The 15,039-nt window shown below is 27.9% G+C and overlaps 1 protein-coding gene across 1 annotated transcript in view; it reads right to left on the bottom strand.

The window, feature by feature from the left end:
- Positions 1–2,150: 2,150 nt before the first annotated feature.
- Positions 2,151–15,039, bottom strand: part of LOC126737285 (protein gooseberry-like) — a 30,613-nt gene continuing 17,724 nt past the window's right edge. The window contains exons 4-7 of the mRNA XM_050442113.1: positions 11,181–11,376; positions 10,945–11,118; positions 10,509–10,859; positions 2,151–2,672 (exon numbers count right to left, since the gene is read on the bottom strand). Coding sequence (XP_050298070.1) covers positions 2,567–2,672; positions 10,509–10,859; positions 10,945–11,118; positions 11,181–11,376 — 827 coding nt within the window. The 3' untranslated portion in view covers positions 2,151–2,566. The remainder of the gene's footprint in view (positions 2,673–10,508; positions 10,860–10,944; positions 11,119–11,180; positions 11,377–15,039) is intronic.

The following is a 15,039-nucleotide window of genomic DNA, read 5'->3' as shown; positions in this document are numbered from 1 at the left end:
TAAGCTCTTTTTTAAAATTGTCCTGAATTACCTGTATTTTATTTTATTTTAGTATCTGATGATGGCTGTTTACACAGCCGAAATGCATAATACATTTACCTAAGTGTCCTACATGCATTTTTCTTGGAGATAAAGACTTCCCCTATTTGTAATCTTTAAAAAAACTATATGTTTATGAACAAGCCATTTATTGGACCTTATGTTAATTCGTATTATTATAAACTTTTGGTGACTAATTGGGTGCCGTTACTGAAAATTTGAAATTTTTTACACTATTTTATTAATTCTTATGAACTTTATATAGTTTATATAAAGTTCATAAGAACTTTATATAGATTAGTGTTTATTTATTGAAGTCTACAATGAAAAACTAATTTTTTTCCAATGTATTTCTACTATTTTTAGACAGATTTTTAAAGATAACAAATGTGTATCGCTATAAAGAAAAAACAAAGTAATCTTATAAAAAAAGGTAAATTTCCTCAATATTTCTATCAATTCCTTTTTAGTAAATACCAATTTAAATTCGCCTTGGGTTATGTCACTCAGGATGCAGTTTTGTCTCTATATTAATATATTTTATCAAGTTTTGTATTAAACAATAAATCTTTCTATTTTTTGATTTAAAAAGAGCGTTTAATCTAATAAATATTGATCTGATGTTAGATTTTATGATCGTGGTATGCGTGGGTGGATTAAATCTTACCTAACCGGGAAAAAACAAAAAAACCGCCTTAAAAGTTTTCACAATAATTAATTAATTTTTACTATTTTTAAACATATTTTTGGCGATAGTTATTTGGGCCACTATATAAAAGACGACTTTATCCCAACATTTGCTTTTAAGAATTTTAGGTAAATTTTTGGTCACACCGTGGACGCTATGGCCGAAAAATTTCAAATGTTTCCAATAATTAATTTATTCATACCATTTTCAAATATATTTTTTGTCAAAGTTTTGGGCTGCAATAAAAAATTTCATTCTTGTTTACAAAATTATAAATTTTTCTATAATTTTTAGTCACATTCTTGTCTGTCACAAGTATACAAACGACATTTTTGGTCATGCTTTAGTTGACCTAAAATTTTGAAATTTTCGCAACATTTCCATCACTTCTTACTATATTTATACATATTTGCGGTCGTAGAAAATAAAAACAAATTTTAGGCCAATGTTTGGTCACGCATTGGACATCATGACAGGAAAATTTTAATTTTTTAACCCTAATGTATGTTTAGGGAAAATTTTTAATTGTTTCCACTATTTAATTAATTCTTAGCATTTTTTATCATATAAATTTTTAGTCATAATTGGCCAAGAAAAAAAAATACATAAAAGGAAAAAATTTAAGAATTCTAAATTTTCAGTCAAAATGTTCACTTGTTTCGGGTACTATTGTCAAAATAACTTACTGTTTTTACAATATTTTTATTTACATTATTTATTTTCCGTATATTTTTGGTCACTCATTGGAAAATTTAACGTCATCCGAACATTTTTACGACTTTCGCGCAGTTTTGGTTCTACTTTCGACACCATATCCAACACATTGTTTTGAACAAATTTTCCATTCATAAAAAAAAGTATCATTTTACACACTTGTTACATAAATAAATTAATAAATAATAAATTTTCAGTGCAGTCGTCCACGATTTATATCTCGGGAAAAATCGATCGCAAGTCTTATCGTACCCTTAAACAAAGTGTTTTTGTAGAGGATTGACATTATATATTAATTTAAGAACTTTGATCTTATTTTCAATTGAGTTTTTCTTTAAGTTAAAAAAAATACTATAGCAGATAAGAAATACACAGACTCGTAAAACAGAATAGAATGTCCAATGTGTTACACATCAAGTTTAAGGCAGGGGAAAGTTAACATTTTGCAGCTTTAATTTATAAAACGAACTTTATTACTTGGGCTTTAATTTATTAGCGCTCATAAAATGAACACCTTGATACTTGCAAAGTTAATGAATTATTTTCTGCATATATAACAATAAAGTATAGTAACTAGTAAATTTGTGATAGTTATATTTATACTGCTAGGAACTATTTTTGTAAATTATATATATATTTTTTTTATTTAAATTTACCTTTTTCCATCAGTGACTCCTAATGAGAAAAAAGCACAGGTGAAAAAAAACTATTTTAATTTTAAATAATTTATTTAATATTTTAACAAATACAGCCTACAATATACACAAATATCCTACATGAATTTAAGAAGTATAACTTAAAAATTATACAAAGCATTTTAGATACATAATAAATTATACTTCTATTTATTTATTTAGTGTCATATAAAGAATGAAATGTATAAAATATTGCAAGCGGTATATACATTTTTAATTGTAAAATATTATTTTGTCACCCATAAATTTTTTAAGATAGGAAAGTTGTAAGTTATTGCAGCCTAAATTACTAAATGCCAAAATATACAAAATAAATTAAGAAATAAAGCTTCAAAGGAATTACACTGCATAAATGTTACATATATTTACAATAAAACCGAAATAGTTGTTTTGTTATTTAATTATTGCTCCTTTATCCAGATTTATAAACTTAATTTACTCTGCTAGAGCACATCTCCATAGCACCAAAGTAAGGATATCCAGATTTAGCTTCGCTGGGTGAATGGGCACCGTAGTGGCTACCACCATTAAAAAGGCTGTAACAAAAAAAAAGAGAAAATTGTAATAAAATTGCAAAAAAAAAATAAAATCAGTAAAACTCTTAATCTTAAAGTCAATAAAGGCCTAGATCGTAAGCTGTGGCCTGTTATTTCTCAAATCCTAAATGGCAGAAACGGCGCAAAGAAAGATATAAATTAAACGAACGTTCGCGCATAAGAAAAGGCGAATTATGCAGAAAATGAACAAACAAAAATTACGTACGGTAATTTAATAATTAATTGAGGTGAAATTATTAGCAAGCGGGATCCCAGGACCGGCCAATGCGGACGAGAGAGCCCTCATTACAGTCAAGGCGATATTAATTGCCGTAAGGTAGAACATTATTCTTATAGGTGCCAATTATTATAAGCAGGTATGCACTTAGGGTATTTTAATAAAGTCTTAATCAGTTAAAAGGACTTCAGAACTTGAGCATGTGTGTTAAAAAATATCTTTTTAAGTGAAGGGATAAAAAAAGTTAATCAGTAACAAACAAAAACCAAGTTGTTCTTAATTTTTTACCGTTTTGCTATTTAGTTAGTTATCCTCAATAAAATAAAATTTGATATCTCATATTCATTTAAAAAAAAAAAAATAATATATCGAGATTACAAAAAAGAATGTATAACTGATAGTTTTTAATCGAAAGTTTCTGGACCCCTTATAATTCATAGTTAGAATTTTTTTAAATTAGATTTTTAAGGATAATATAAAATATAAATGATTACAACGTCAACGTCTTATAATAATTAAAACCTTAGTTTACTTATTAACACTAACTATGATAATTTTACACTAATTATATATATACTCTTGCGCATATTATCTTTAAGCGTAATATTTAATACAATACTCTTACATTCTTTACAACAATAATGCTAATAATTCATTAGTGTATATTCTTTTTTACTCTTAAGTAATTTATTTTTACTTTTTCTTTCAACTTAATTTTATAGTTAAATTTAATATATTTTTTTTTAAATATGTAAGTACATTTTAATATAAAATGTTACTAAATCATATAAGTTAATAGATTTAATAGATAATTAGAATATATATATTTTTTTATTCATTGATTCAAAATTTTACCATAATTGCAAGTAGAACTATTTAAATTTTCTATTATGAATTTCATAGAAGAAATTAAAGGATATGCTGTAATAGAAATAATAGTACAATAATTTAAGTAAGAAAATATATAAATTGCAAAAAAAACAAAGATCAAAGCAAATATAAATGATTCAAAGTTCAACCCCGATACAATTAAACATAAAACTATTCTAATAATATTAAATCGCATATCTGATACAGTTAAAAAAAAACATTTTTTTTAAATTAATGTTTCTGATGGTACCAAAAAGTTGTTGTAAATATTATATGAAAAAGCGACAAAAAAATAAGATATCTAAATCTTTGTTTTGTGCTGTAGACATCTGTTAGCTATAAATTGTTTAAATTTAGGTATGGTACCTTTTAATTCAAAATTAAATCAGTTAATATATTTTTAAAGCTGCTCAATTTTATAAAAATATACTTTTCTAACGAATGTAGATATCAACAATACGTAATAAAGTGATCTATATTTATGCGCATCTGTATTTTTTCCCATTTCTTATAAATAATTGCTTTATTTATATATTGACAATAAGACTTATATAAGCGCCTTGAAACAAGTTAAGCTTAACATTCTTAGACTTGACTCACAAATGCTGAGTATTCTTTAAGCGTGTTTAATTCGACATTTTTAATCTTCTAGTGATGGCTATGACTGGTTTTACTTAATAAATTAAAATAAATATGCTTTTAATCATGATTATTAAATAAAACCTGAATTTATTAATTCTAAGGTCTAGCTTAAATTTAATAGTTTACTTTATGTCAATGTAGTTCCTAAATTTCTTTCCTTTTTTTTTAATTTAATTTCGATTAATGCAATTTTTTCTGCCATACATTTTTCTTTAAAATATATACATATTTTATTATAAAACTTGAATTATATTATAACCCATGAATAAAAAACATTAAAAATGAATCAAACAGTTAGAGTCAGCCTAGATAAAATCTAAAATTTCTTATTTCGTTTAATGCCCTAGAAAAATCGTTCTTTTGGCTGATTTCTTTTAATAAAAATAAAATAATTGTAAAATATGATATAGCATATATTATATTAAACGTAAATATAATATTTTAACGTAAATACGTATAAATACTATGAAAAATAAATTTAGGAAGTGATTTTAAATTTAGAAAGAAATTGGAAGAAAAAACTAAGACAAGAAGCAACCAATGAAAGCCTAGTAAAGCACAAGAACTATATAAAATTATACGCTTAGAGTAATTCAACATTGGAAAAGATGCCAAAACTTGGTGAGACACGAAATATCAAAACCACTTTCTAAATGAATTGACAATTCCTATGAAAATCAATTCAAACAATATATATCAATATCAATAAAATATGAGCCAATCAATCGAGTCTTCTTTTTTTCTTTTAATTTTCCTTAGAGGTATTAATCAACTCTGGTATTTCTTTGTTGGTCAGATGGCGATTTTTCGTGTCACTTCTATGCTTCGTTCTTTTCTTCGTCTCGTAGTTGCTCTATAGCAACTTAGTTGTTTTCTTTGATTATCCGTTGTAATTATAATTTCACTTTTATTTTTGATTTTTATATTTTCACTACTTTACTACTGCCTTTAAAAATTGACATTTATAGAATTGTCTATGAAGAGTAGTAAGGATTTTGTAAGGTTTCCATGATATATATTTTATTCTTTTATAATGATTAAATTGATATTATTGTTTCTATAATAATACTATTGATTAATTCTTGGTAACTCATTGTGTCTACATTCCAATATCTGGCATGTCAGCGACCATCCCATAGGATAAGTAAGGATCCTTTAATATTCTGAGTTTATATAGGTGGTCTGATGATCTGCAATGTCTCGTTTTTACCCTTATTATGGTAGTTATTGTATTACCTTTGCATTCTATTGTAGAAGCAAGAGTCGTTTTCCAAAAAATATTCATTTATTCCAATGTATTTTCTTTATAAGCAATAAGTAATCCTGTAGATCCAGATTTATGCATATATTTTCTATATCTGCCAATTTATCTGCTGGCTCATTACCCTTTATATTTGAATATCCTGGTAGTTAAGCTAAATTAATTGTTGTTTCCCTCAATTTTGTTTACTTAGTTAGGAAGGTGATGTGTTCTAGATTTGACCCTGTCTTTGTAAATCAGCTTTAATATACACCTATTTATGTAATTTTCTAGACATAATTTTACCGCATAATCCTAGTCCTGCCCAAATACAAAATTTCGACGTGACTTGTCATTGAAATAAATTTCTTGGTGCGGATGCGCGGATACTACCACGGTACGCAATCAATGAAAATCGTGCTAAACAAAATTATACGGTACCGTCTTAATGTACGTCGGAGCCGCTCTTTACTTACCGGCTAAAAACAGCTTCTCGAGCTACCGGAATGAATTATTATTTATTCACCATTGATTAATTGCGGACTATCGACTCTCGAGACTCGAATTACCGGAGACCTTCGGTAATAACCGACCCTGGACGGTGGGAAATTAGTGTACTGCCTGTCAGTCTGTTTTAATTTCGATTTCTTTATGACGTGTGCACGTTTACTTATCAGGTGGTCTTTAGAATTAGGACCGATATTCTGTATACAAACTAAGATGTGTAACATACCTCATTAAGTTATGCATAAAAAAGATGTAGGTAAAAAAAAATATTTCAGGCCCATTTTTTTGTTAAAATTGCAATGACTAGGTCTGTTGGAATATCAATAAATACTAAACTATAATTTGTCTTATCTAAATATAATTTCTCTCTCAAAGACACCATAAATTAAGCTGACTAAAAATCTCTCTTAATAGAACATCTTTCAGTCAATTTTTGGTAAGCAATATAATTTTGGAAAAAATATTATTATTACACTTTTTTTTTACTCTTTTTTTTAAGAATTCAAAATATCTATATCTATCAAAAAGGAAATTTGCTTTTAATTAAGCATTAATTATTATTATTACTGTTTGCGAAAATGTAACCTTTGTAACCACAATGTATGCTTCTATTAGTGTTTTTGTGTATCTTTTAGAATACTGAGGATGATTTGATAGAAATCGGAAACCAATCATATAAATCGATCGTCTGAAATAGTTTTTCTTTGACCCGTCTATATCAAACAAATAAATACAGTAAGCTTACAAAGTTTTGAAAAAATGTTTCACCTAATTTGTTTTCTATTAAAATCTTGAATATATTAAACAGGTCATAAAAAATTAAGAAAAATCATTCTATAGTCTCTCAATTTCTTTATGACGGCTTATCAGGTGGACTTAAACGTGGACCAATATTGTATAAAAATTGAAATGTGTATCATACCTTATTAAGTTATGCGTCCACAAGAATAATCAAGAATACAAAAGCGCTGCCATCCAAACCTCAATAAATAAATTAAAGCCCTTGAAAATATGTTACAGCCGAGCGATCGGCGCTGTACAGATAATATATGTGGTTTTGCGCGGAACCGTCTGACACCAAAACACAAACTACAACATAACTTACGATTAATATATCCTAGCCTAACAATGGATCGGACTTTTCTTGTTACGTTCAATACAGCGGTCGGAGAGTTAATTTAAATCGTAAAAGCGCAGGCCTAAGTTATGGTACTTTCCTGCTATCATGAACTGCTAAGTTATTTGCATTTTATTTCTTTTTCGTGTGTAATCATTAAAACTGCTGTTGTTCCTGGAACCTCGATTGTTTTTGTGCTTTACCTTCGGTAGTTTACCGGTCCTAAAGCTTTGTTACAATGTGCTTATATTAACATACAGTAATTTTAGGAGAGATATATTATTCAGCTTTTTTTCTAGTATGTTTTAAGGGGATACGCATACAAATAGACGACGAAATATAATTAGAAATATTAACTTTAGATATTGTTAAATTATCTTAGGAAAAAGATCATTGGCGGTAGTAGTTTAAACAAATTGTAACAAATATAAACGAATCTTAAAATTCATAGAAAAATTTATGATTCCTTGATATGATTGTGTAATTTTTGGTTCTTATTTTAACGCCGGTTGCTTTTTCAATAATTGTACATTTGGTACTCTTACAAAGTTTTTACAGAAGTTTAACCTGCATCAAGCCTACAAGAATTACTGAATACAGCAGGACACTCCTCGACGTAATAGTGACTTCTTCAATGGATAATATTTCAGATCATTATTTGGCTAAAACCAGCATTAAACTTTATATCTTAACAGTTTACTTAATAAAAGTATAGTCATATAGGAATTTTAATTATAAACACTTCATTATTGATATTTGCAGTATTGATTGGGATACATTCTATTCCATTAAGGATGTTGATTGTATGCTTCAGTTTTTTACAGACGTGGTTACCTATATATTTATTATGCACGCTACTTTTAAAACTAGCCATATAACTAAGCCCAATGCTCTTTCAGTTACACCTAATATAACATTCATGATTCTAGATTATTAATGTTTCTAGATTTTCAGTAAAAAAAAGTTGATCCAAGAGGTTTTTGGTGAACTTTAAAATATATTAATGGTAACTCAAAATCAATTAGTGATCCTAGTGAAATAGGAGATCTTGATAGTCTTAGCAACTAATTTGCAGACACTGTACCTTTGTGATCCTAAATGATCCTGTTGTGGAGAATTATAAAAATAACTTATTTGGCAATGTGGATGAGAATTTTGAGTTCTCAGTAGTTAGCAATGAAAAAGTTTAACAAATATTCCGCTCTGATTAAAAAATGGGTCGTAAATATATTGATCTGCTTCTGCCGCCCTTGTTACCCCCAAATAAATCAGCTACTATATTACTGAATATGCTATATTACCTGCGATATTATGACATTTTTTGACCAAAATAAGCAAAATAACCTGTCCGTTGCTTCTTGATTACAGTAAGGCTGATTTGATACTGTAAGTCATGAGCTCTTATGCTTAAAGCTTAAATACTTTGGTTTTGAATAAGATGCTTTCAACTTACTGGAGGAGTTATTTATTATATATACGTCATTAAAACACTATTATTATATAGTGTTTTAATGACATCAAGAACTATATTGGTTGAGCCAGGGCGTACCTTAGAGGCCTTCTTGGCCCTCCTATATATACTTTGGATTTTTCCAGTAATCTTAATTTCATGAATGCTTATCAATATGCTGATGATTTCCAGCTTTAATATCAGAATGCCCACATAGCTGAATTACGTATCAACGATGACTTAAAGTGATATATGGGATGTCGTTGTTACACTGTTTAGGATGAAATAATAATAACATACAACTTGTTGTATTTGGAAGATTCTCAAAGGACCTATCAAGTTCTCTTAGCCGCATTATTTCTACTACCAGAATTAATCTTTCAGGTGTCTGCAAGAACTTCAGTGTTTATTTTGACAAGTATCTAGGTCTTTAAAAGCATGTATCTCTAATTCTCTAAAGAAGTTTTATAAAATTAAGAACACTTTATATTCAGAGAAGGTCCTTGCCTGCTCAAATTAAATTAAAACCATGTGATTGTCTTATTTTAACATTTTTGTCTTATTGTGATGTTATCAGTGTTATTACGAGATAGGTATTTACAACAATATCTATTTACAATAAGATTTATTTAAGGCATTTAGTTATACGTACCATATTTTTAATTTCTTTGTTCATCATATCTTCTTTCTCATATTACACATTTTTTCTTATTATAGATTACCACAGTCTCAAGGCATGTATTTTTTTCTAAATATAAAATTCGTTTTTAGGATAAGTTATGTTAAGCTTAAATCGTTTCTATTCGTTACTTTATTTTTTTAATTTTTATTTTTATTTTTATTTTTATTAGGTGGTTACTTAAATAAGTAAAAAAATGCCGTATATTATTACTAATATTATTATTATTATTATTATTATTATTATTATTATTATTATTATTATTATATAATCAATAAGACTGAAAACTCCTGTAATGAGATAAATTCTTGTAGCTTTTGTAATTGGTTGAAAAAAATACAAATGATTTAAAATAAGTTTTAGTCTATCTGAGTCTAGTCTACATATTTCATTTTAAAAAGTCGATATTTAGGTCACCTACTATAATTATTGCTGCTATAATCAGTTGAGCTAAAAAGATCTTCAAAGCTATCCAGAAATGTTGCTATACTTCCAAAAAGCGGGCAGTATATATAAATGTTTTTTTTTTTATTGTAAAAGTTATTCCTAATATTTCAAAAGTATTAAAACATAAGATTAATTTATTAAATTTTATGGAATTTTTAATGCAAAGCCCAACCCCTTCCCCGCGCCCTTCTCTACTTTGTCTAATAAACTTATAACCCGACAAATTAAATCATCTAGTTTCACAATGTTAAAGCCATGTCTCTATAAGTACAATGAAATCAAAAGGGTACGAGGAAATTATATGTGAAAACTCATCAAACCCTCTATTTATGGATCTAATATTTATGTTTTTTAATTTCTTAATATTTTAATTAATAATATTTAAATCTTAATATTTAATTAATCAACTGATACATTTTCTAAGAACCGAAAACCATTCTATTCGACGTGATGGTAATTTTTACCATAATAGTATAAAACATTCTGCAGTTAATGTTTCGAATAAACAATATATTAAAAAGTGTACAAAGAAAATCCAAATGGTCCATGAAAGGTTTCTGGCCTATCTTTTTCACATACCCTTAGTAGCCGAATTAATTTTTAAATACTTCAATCAAACGATAATTTACATACTAAAAAAACTCACCTATAACTTTCATGCCAGCTACTCAAGTTTTCAGCCACCTTATTATTTTGGGTCATAGCGGCGGCGTGGCGTGCCCACGCAGCACTCTGCTGCGCAGGACTGACCGGATGCTGATTGGGCGACATCTGCGCAGCCATACCGTACGCGCCGAACTGATTCACGTTACTATCCAACCCGCCTACGTTATATGAACCGTACAGTGATGCGGGATTTTTTTCATAGAGGGTGCTATTTTGCGTATTCGGTGGACTGGACGACGTACTTGATGTGTCTCCTAGTGAAGTTGTGTTGCTTGATAAAGAATGGGAGGTTAGGGCTGGATTGGTACTGAAAGATGATGTTAGTGCGGCGCTGAAACAAAAAAAAATGTTTTCAATTAGAAAGATGTTGCTATAGATGTAGAGGCTTGTAGTATCTAATAAGGACAGATTTTTACCTGTAGCTCTGTTGGGCTGTCCAGGGAGACTGATTGAATGCGCCTGCAGCATCATATTGATGCTGAATACCTGGTAGGGCAGCTTGTAATGACATGGTGTTAAAAGCGTTTAGCTGTTGCGAGTTGAGTTGTTTTCTGAGCCTTGCTCGCCTGTTTGAGAACCATACTTGAACCCTAAAGGAATATGAATTATCAGTAAAATAACAGTTTTAGGTTGTTATTGGTTTAAAGCTCACCTTGCTTCAGTAAGTTTAGTTTTTTGGGCCAGTTCTTCTCTGGTGTAAACGTCTGGATACTGGGTTCTTCCAAAAGCTCTTTCCAAAGCTTCTAGCTGTTCACCAGTAAAGGTAGTGCGTGATCTTCTTTGTTTTCTCTTTAAAGGAATACCAGGTTCTAGGTCCGTATCTGATTCCTCCCCTGATGAGATGGGACCTGGAATAAAAACAGATTTATAATAAATTACCTCACAAATCATTCAATTTAAAAAGTAGTATTCAGTTTACTTGTAACTGTACAAACTGACCAAAGAGTGTATTATTCCACTCGATATACTAATAAACATTAATAACGAAATAAACCAACCAAACCACCCAATTGCAATACGTAATTAAGCAAAATAATACCTTAACTTCCATATCTAACAAACAAATTAAATAATTACTAATTTAGTGATGATGTTATTAATAAATTAAATTGCACGCGCTTCCGCGCTTTGATTAAATAATAATTAGTAAATAATTTAAAAAAACATGCTTGTGCTCTAATGGGATTTTAATTATTTAATTGAAGTAGGTTAACTGGTTTGTTTAATATCTTATTAATATCTTGAGTGGGTTTAATACCGAGAATCGGGTAGTGTACTATTAGATGCTAGTGTACCATAACTATATATTTTTGTTAGATTGTAGTTTTTTTTATATTATTAAGGAAAGGAAAAACTGATGATTCAGGTGGCTTTGGTACAATTATTACCAATACGCTTATTTCATCCAAATCAAGTTGACGTACTTGAAAAACATGGAAACATCAATTGTTTCCTCAACGTTTTCTTTCGTGGCGTTTTTAAACAAAATGCGCATAATTTTTAGTGCGTAATTCAATAAGTTCTAAAATGACTATAAACCTCCTCATACATAAATGTAGATGATTCTGCTTAATAAAAGAGTAGACGGAAAGGTATATAAATATATACTATTTAATATTTATTATATGTGGGCCTTTAATAAATTATAAAACTACTGTACGCGCCCCGGAGGCATCCTAAAAGTTGGTTCAGTAAAAAATTGCCAGAAAATAATAATGGAATTTTCATATCCGTTTTAAAAGTGGTTATTTCTGTCGGGGCGTACTTATGTATTAACATAAAATTGCACGTACTGGCTTAAAAAATGTTTTGTAATTGCCGGGGTTTTAGGTGCTGATCTGGGTCAATCGAAAGCGGTTCTTTAGCTTTAGAATAAAGTAGAATCCTTGAGACATGACAAATATTATGAATTTGATGGTTAATTTAATCATTTTTAGTTTGAGATATTAAATTTAAGAAGCCCTCTATATATGAGATATTAGAAAAGGAAGTTAATTTAAAAATTCACCCAGGTGTTGTTAAAAATATATATAAAAGAATTTTAAAATTTAATTATACTCCTCAGATCTTCCAATTACTTTTTAAATATTGCCTCTATTTCTATTAAAAGAATAATTTATTATTTCTTTTGTAGTTTATATTTACTAAACTTATACAAGGACATATAATAATGTTTTTATACAGCGACAAATTATACCTATATTACAATATCATATAAGTGTTTTAATTTAGTTTAACAGCGCGTTTAAGGAAATTGCATGGTCGTAAATTAATTTATAATTATATAGTCATCACTCTTTCAATAGAGCAATTATATCGATTACACTAAGTATAATTTTTAGTTTTAGGTAGATCAGATATGTATAAAAAGATTTTTGTCAAAGGAATTTCGCACATTAGCATTTAGCTAAGAAAGAGTTTTGAGGTATCTGATTCTGAAAACAAAAATTAAACTATAATGAAACTAATAAAAAAATTAAAATTATTTAAATAAAAAGGAGCCTACAAGATGTTACTATTAGGTGCTAATAAATTCATTTGTTTTACAAAAATAAAAAAAAATCTATAAAAACAGTCTCAAAATCAAATTCAAAATCAAAAATAACCTTTATTAAATTAAATTCAAAGCACATATTAGTAAATGCACCTTTCATTAAAATGTGTTTATTTAATTTTATTACTGAAAAGATAGTCCATACTTGCAGTGGAATCGTAGATTAAGCTAACATTAAGTTTTTTTAAATTCCCGATATGTTTCGTATATCTGATACCAATTTTAAACCTTTAATCCCCTGGTGATGGACACTACTGCGTCCGAAACATGTCGGGAATTAAAAAAAACTAAATGTTTAATAAATAAGTGGAGGAAGACTGCAGGATTTTAATTTTACTTTTATTTTGTTAGATAAAGCGAGTATAAAGTTTATAGGCATTTTAGTTTTATCTGATGCTAATAAATATATAGAAAAAAAATTAATTTTTCTATCTATTCAGTTCTCTTCTATTCTTTCTTTCATTCAGTTCTCTTCTGTTCTCTGTCTATTCAGTTCTTCTAGAAAAAAAGAAAGAACATGTAATTTTTATGGGTCATAAACTTAAAAATCTTTAAACGCAATTAGAAAAAAAATCTTTGAACCCTAGTATTGCTAACAAATCCTTATATTTTTTAGTAATTTAAAGTCATTTCTTAGTTTTTATATTTCTTAGGTAAAATTTTTTTTTATTGTTGTTAGAATTTATGGTTTTCTAATTTTTTTTTTTAAGTATTAAAAATCATTTATCATATTTTACAGCTCGAGCAGATATAAAATTAAATAATTTACTTGCTAAAAAATAATACAAAATTTTCTACTTTATTTATTATTTATTTAAAATACTTTTTACATTTTTAAAAATAAAAGAAATAACATGGATTTCTTTTCTTTTCAGCAATTTTTCTACCAAAAATTTCATTTACTTCCTATTTAAAATGTATGTTTACTATTATGGAAAAAATATAATTTTTGTCCTGAGTTAATTGAGTTTGTCTTGAGTATTTTAATGCACCTTACTCTTTACTTTTTTTATTATTAATATTTATCGTTCAAAATTCATTTATTTACTCCTAAAATAATAAAAAAAAACTTTCCTTTACGCCGAACTCATATATTTCTAGTAAATTATAAAAAATTCTTTCGAATATTTATAGGATAACTAATAAAGGTCGGTGCTATTAACCCACTGTATCTTCAAGAGATATAGATTACATGACATAGAAGAATGTCTAAATATTTATTAAGGAAATAACTACTAGGCTAATTCCCATATGGTAACAAAAAACCTACACTGTAAAAATTAGAAAGTAGTTAAAAAGTAGACAAAAATAATAAAAAAGATTTTTATTAAATTGACGTAAATAAAAGATAAGCAACTGCAAAAATTTGATATGAATGCAGTTTAATAAAAAAGTTACTTTTATCTCCATTTCTGAAATATAATAATTTCCATGATAAGAACAGTACTCTGAGTTTTTCTATTTCTCCTTTAGCTTTCACCATAAAATCCTTAGATTAAAAACTATAAACCTTGCTTTTAGAATAGTAACATGGAATGTGTGAACACTGTTAGAGGGAGTCAAGCTGGCAGATCCAGGTTATGAGATGGATAGACTTGGCATGCACATCCTTGGTCCTAACTAAACATATTAAATAAGAGATTAAGAAAAAGATGATCAGAGAAATTATGGATGCAAAAAAATACCGGCGAAATCAACAAAATCATGATGTCAATTCGCATAAAATAATTAAATGAGAAATTTGGAGCAAATAAGCGACAAACACCATATAGACTATTTGATAAAAACCACCAACAAGCAAAAGATATCTCCAAGGAAATAGTCATAGAGGAAAATTACATTCGAGATTTATTTTTCAACTTAGGATAAGTTCCATCTATTAGCAATAATAGCGAAGGTCCTGCCATAATTATATGTTAACTTGAAGGTGCTATTAAGTAACTAAAGAACAATAAGA

Source organism: Anthonomus grandis, chromosome 6, assembly GCF_022605725.1.
Source record: "Anthonomus grandis grandis chromosome 6, icAntGran1.3, whole genome shotgun sequence".
Lineage (NCBI taxonomy): Eukaryota > Metazoa > Arthropoda > Insecta > Coleoptera > Curculionidae > Anthonomus > Anthonomus grandis.
The sequence above is the reverse complement of the archived record's forward strand: the minus strand, read 5'-3'. Positions and strand labels throughout refer to the sequence as shown.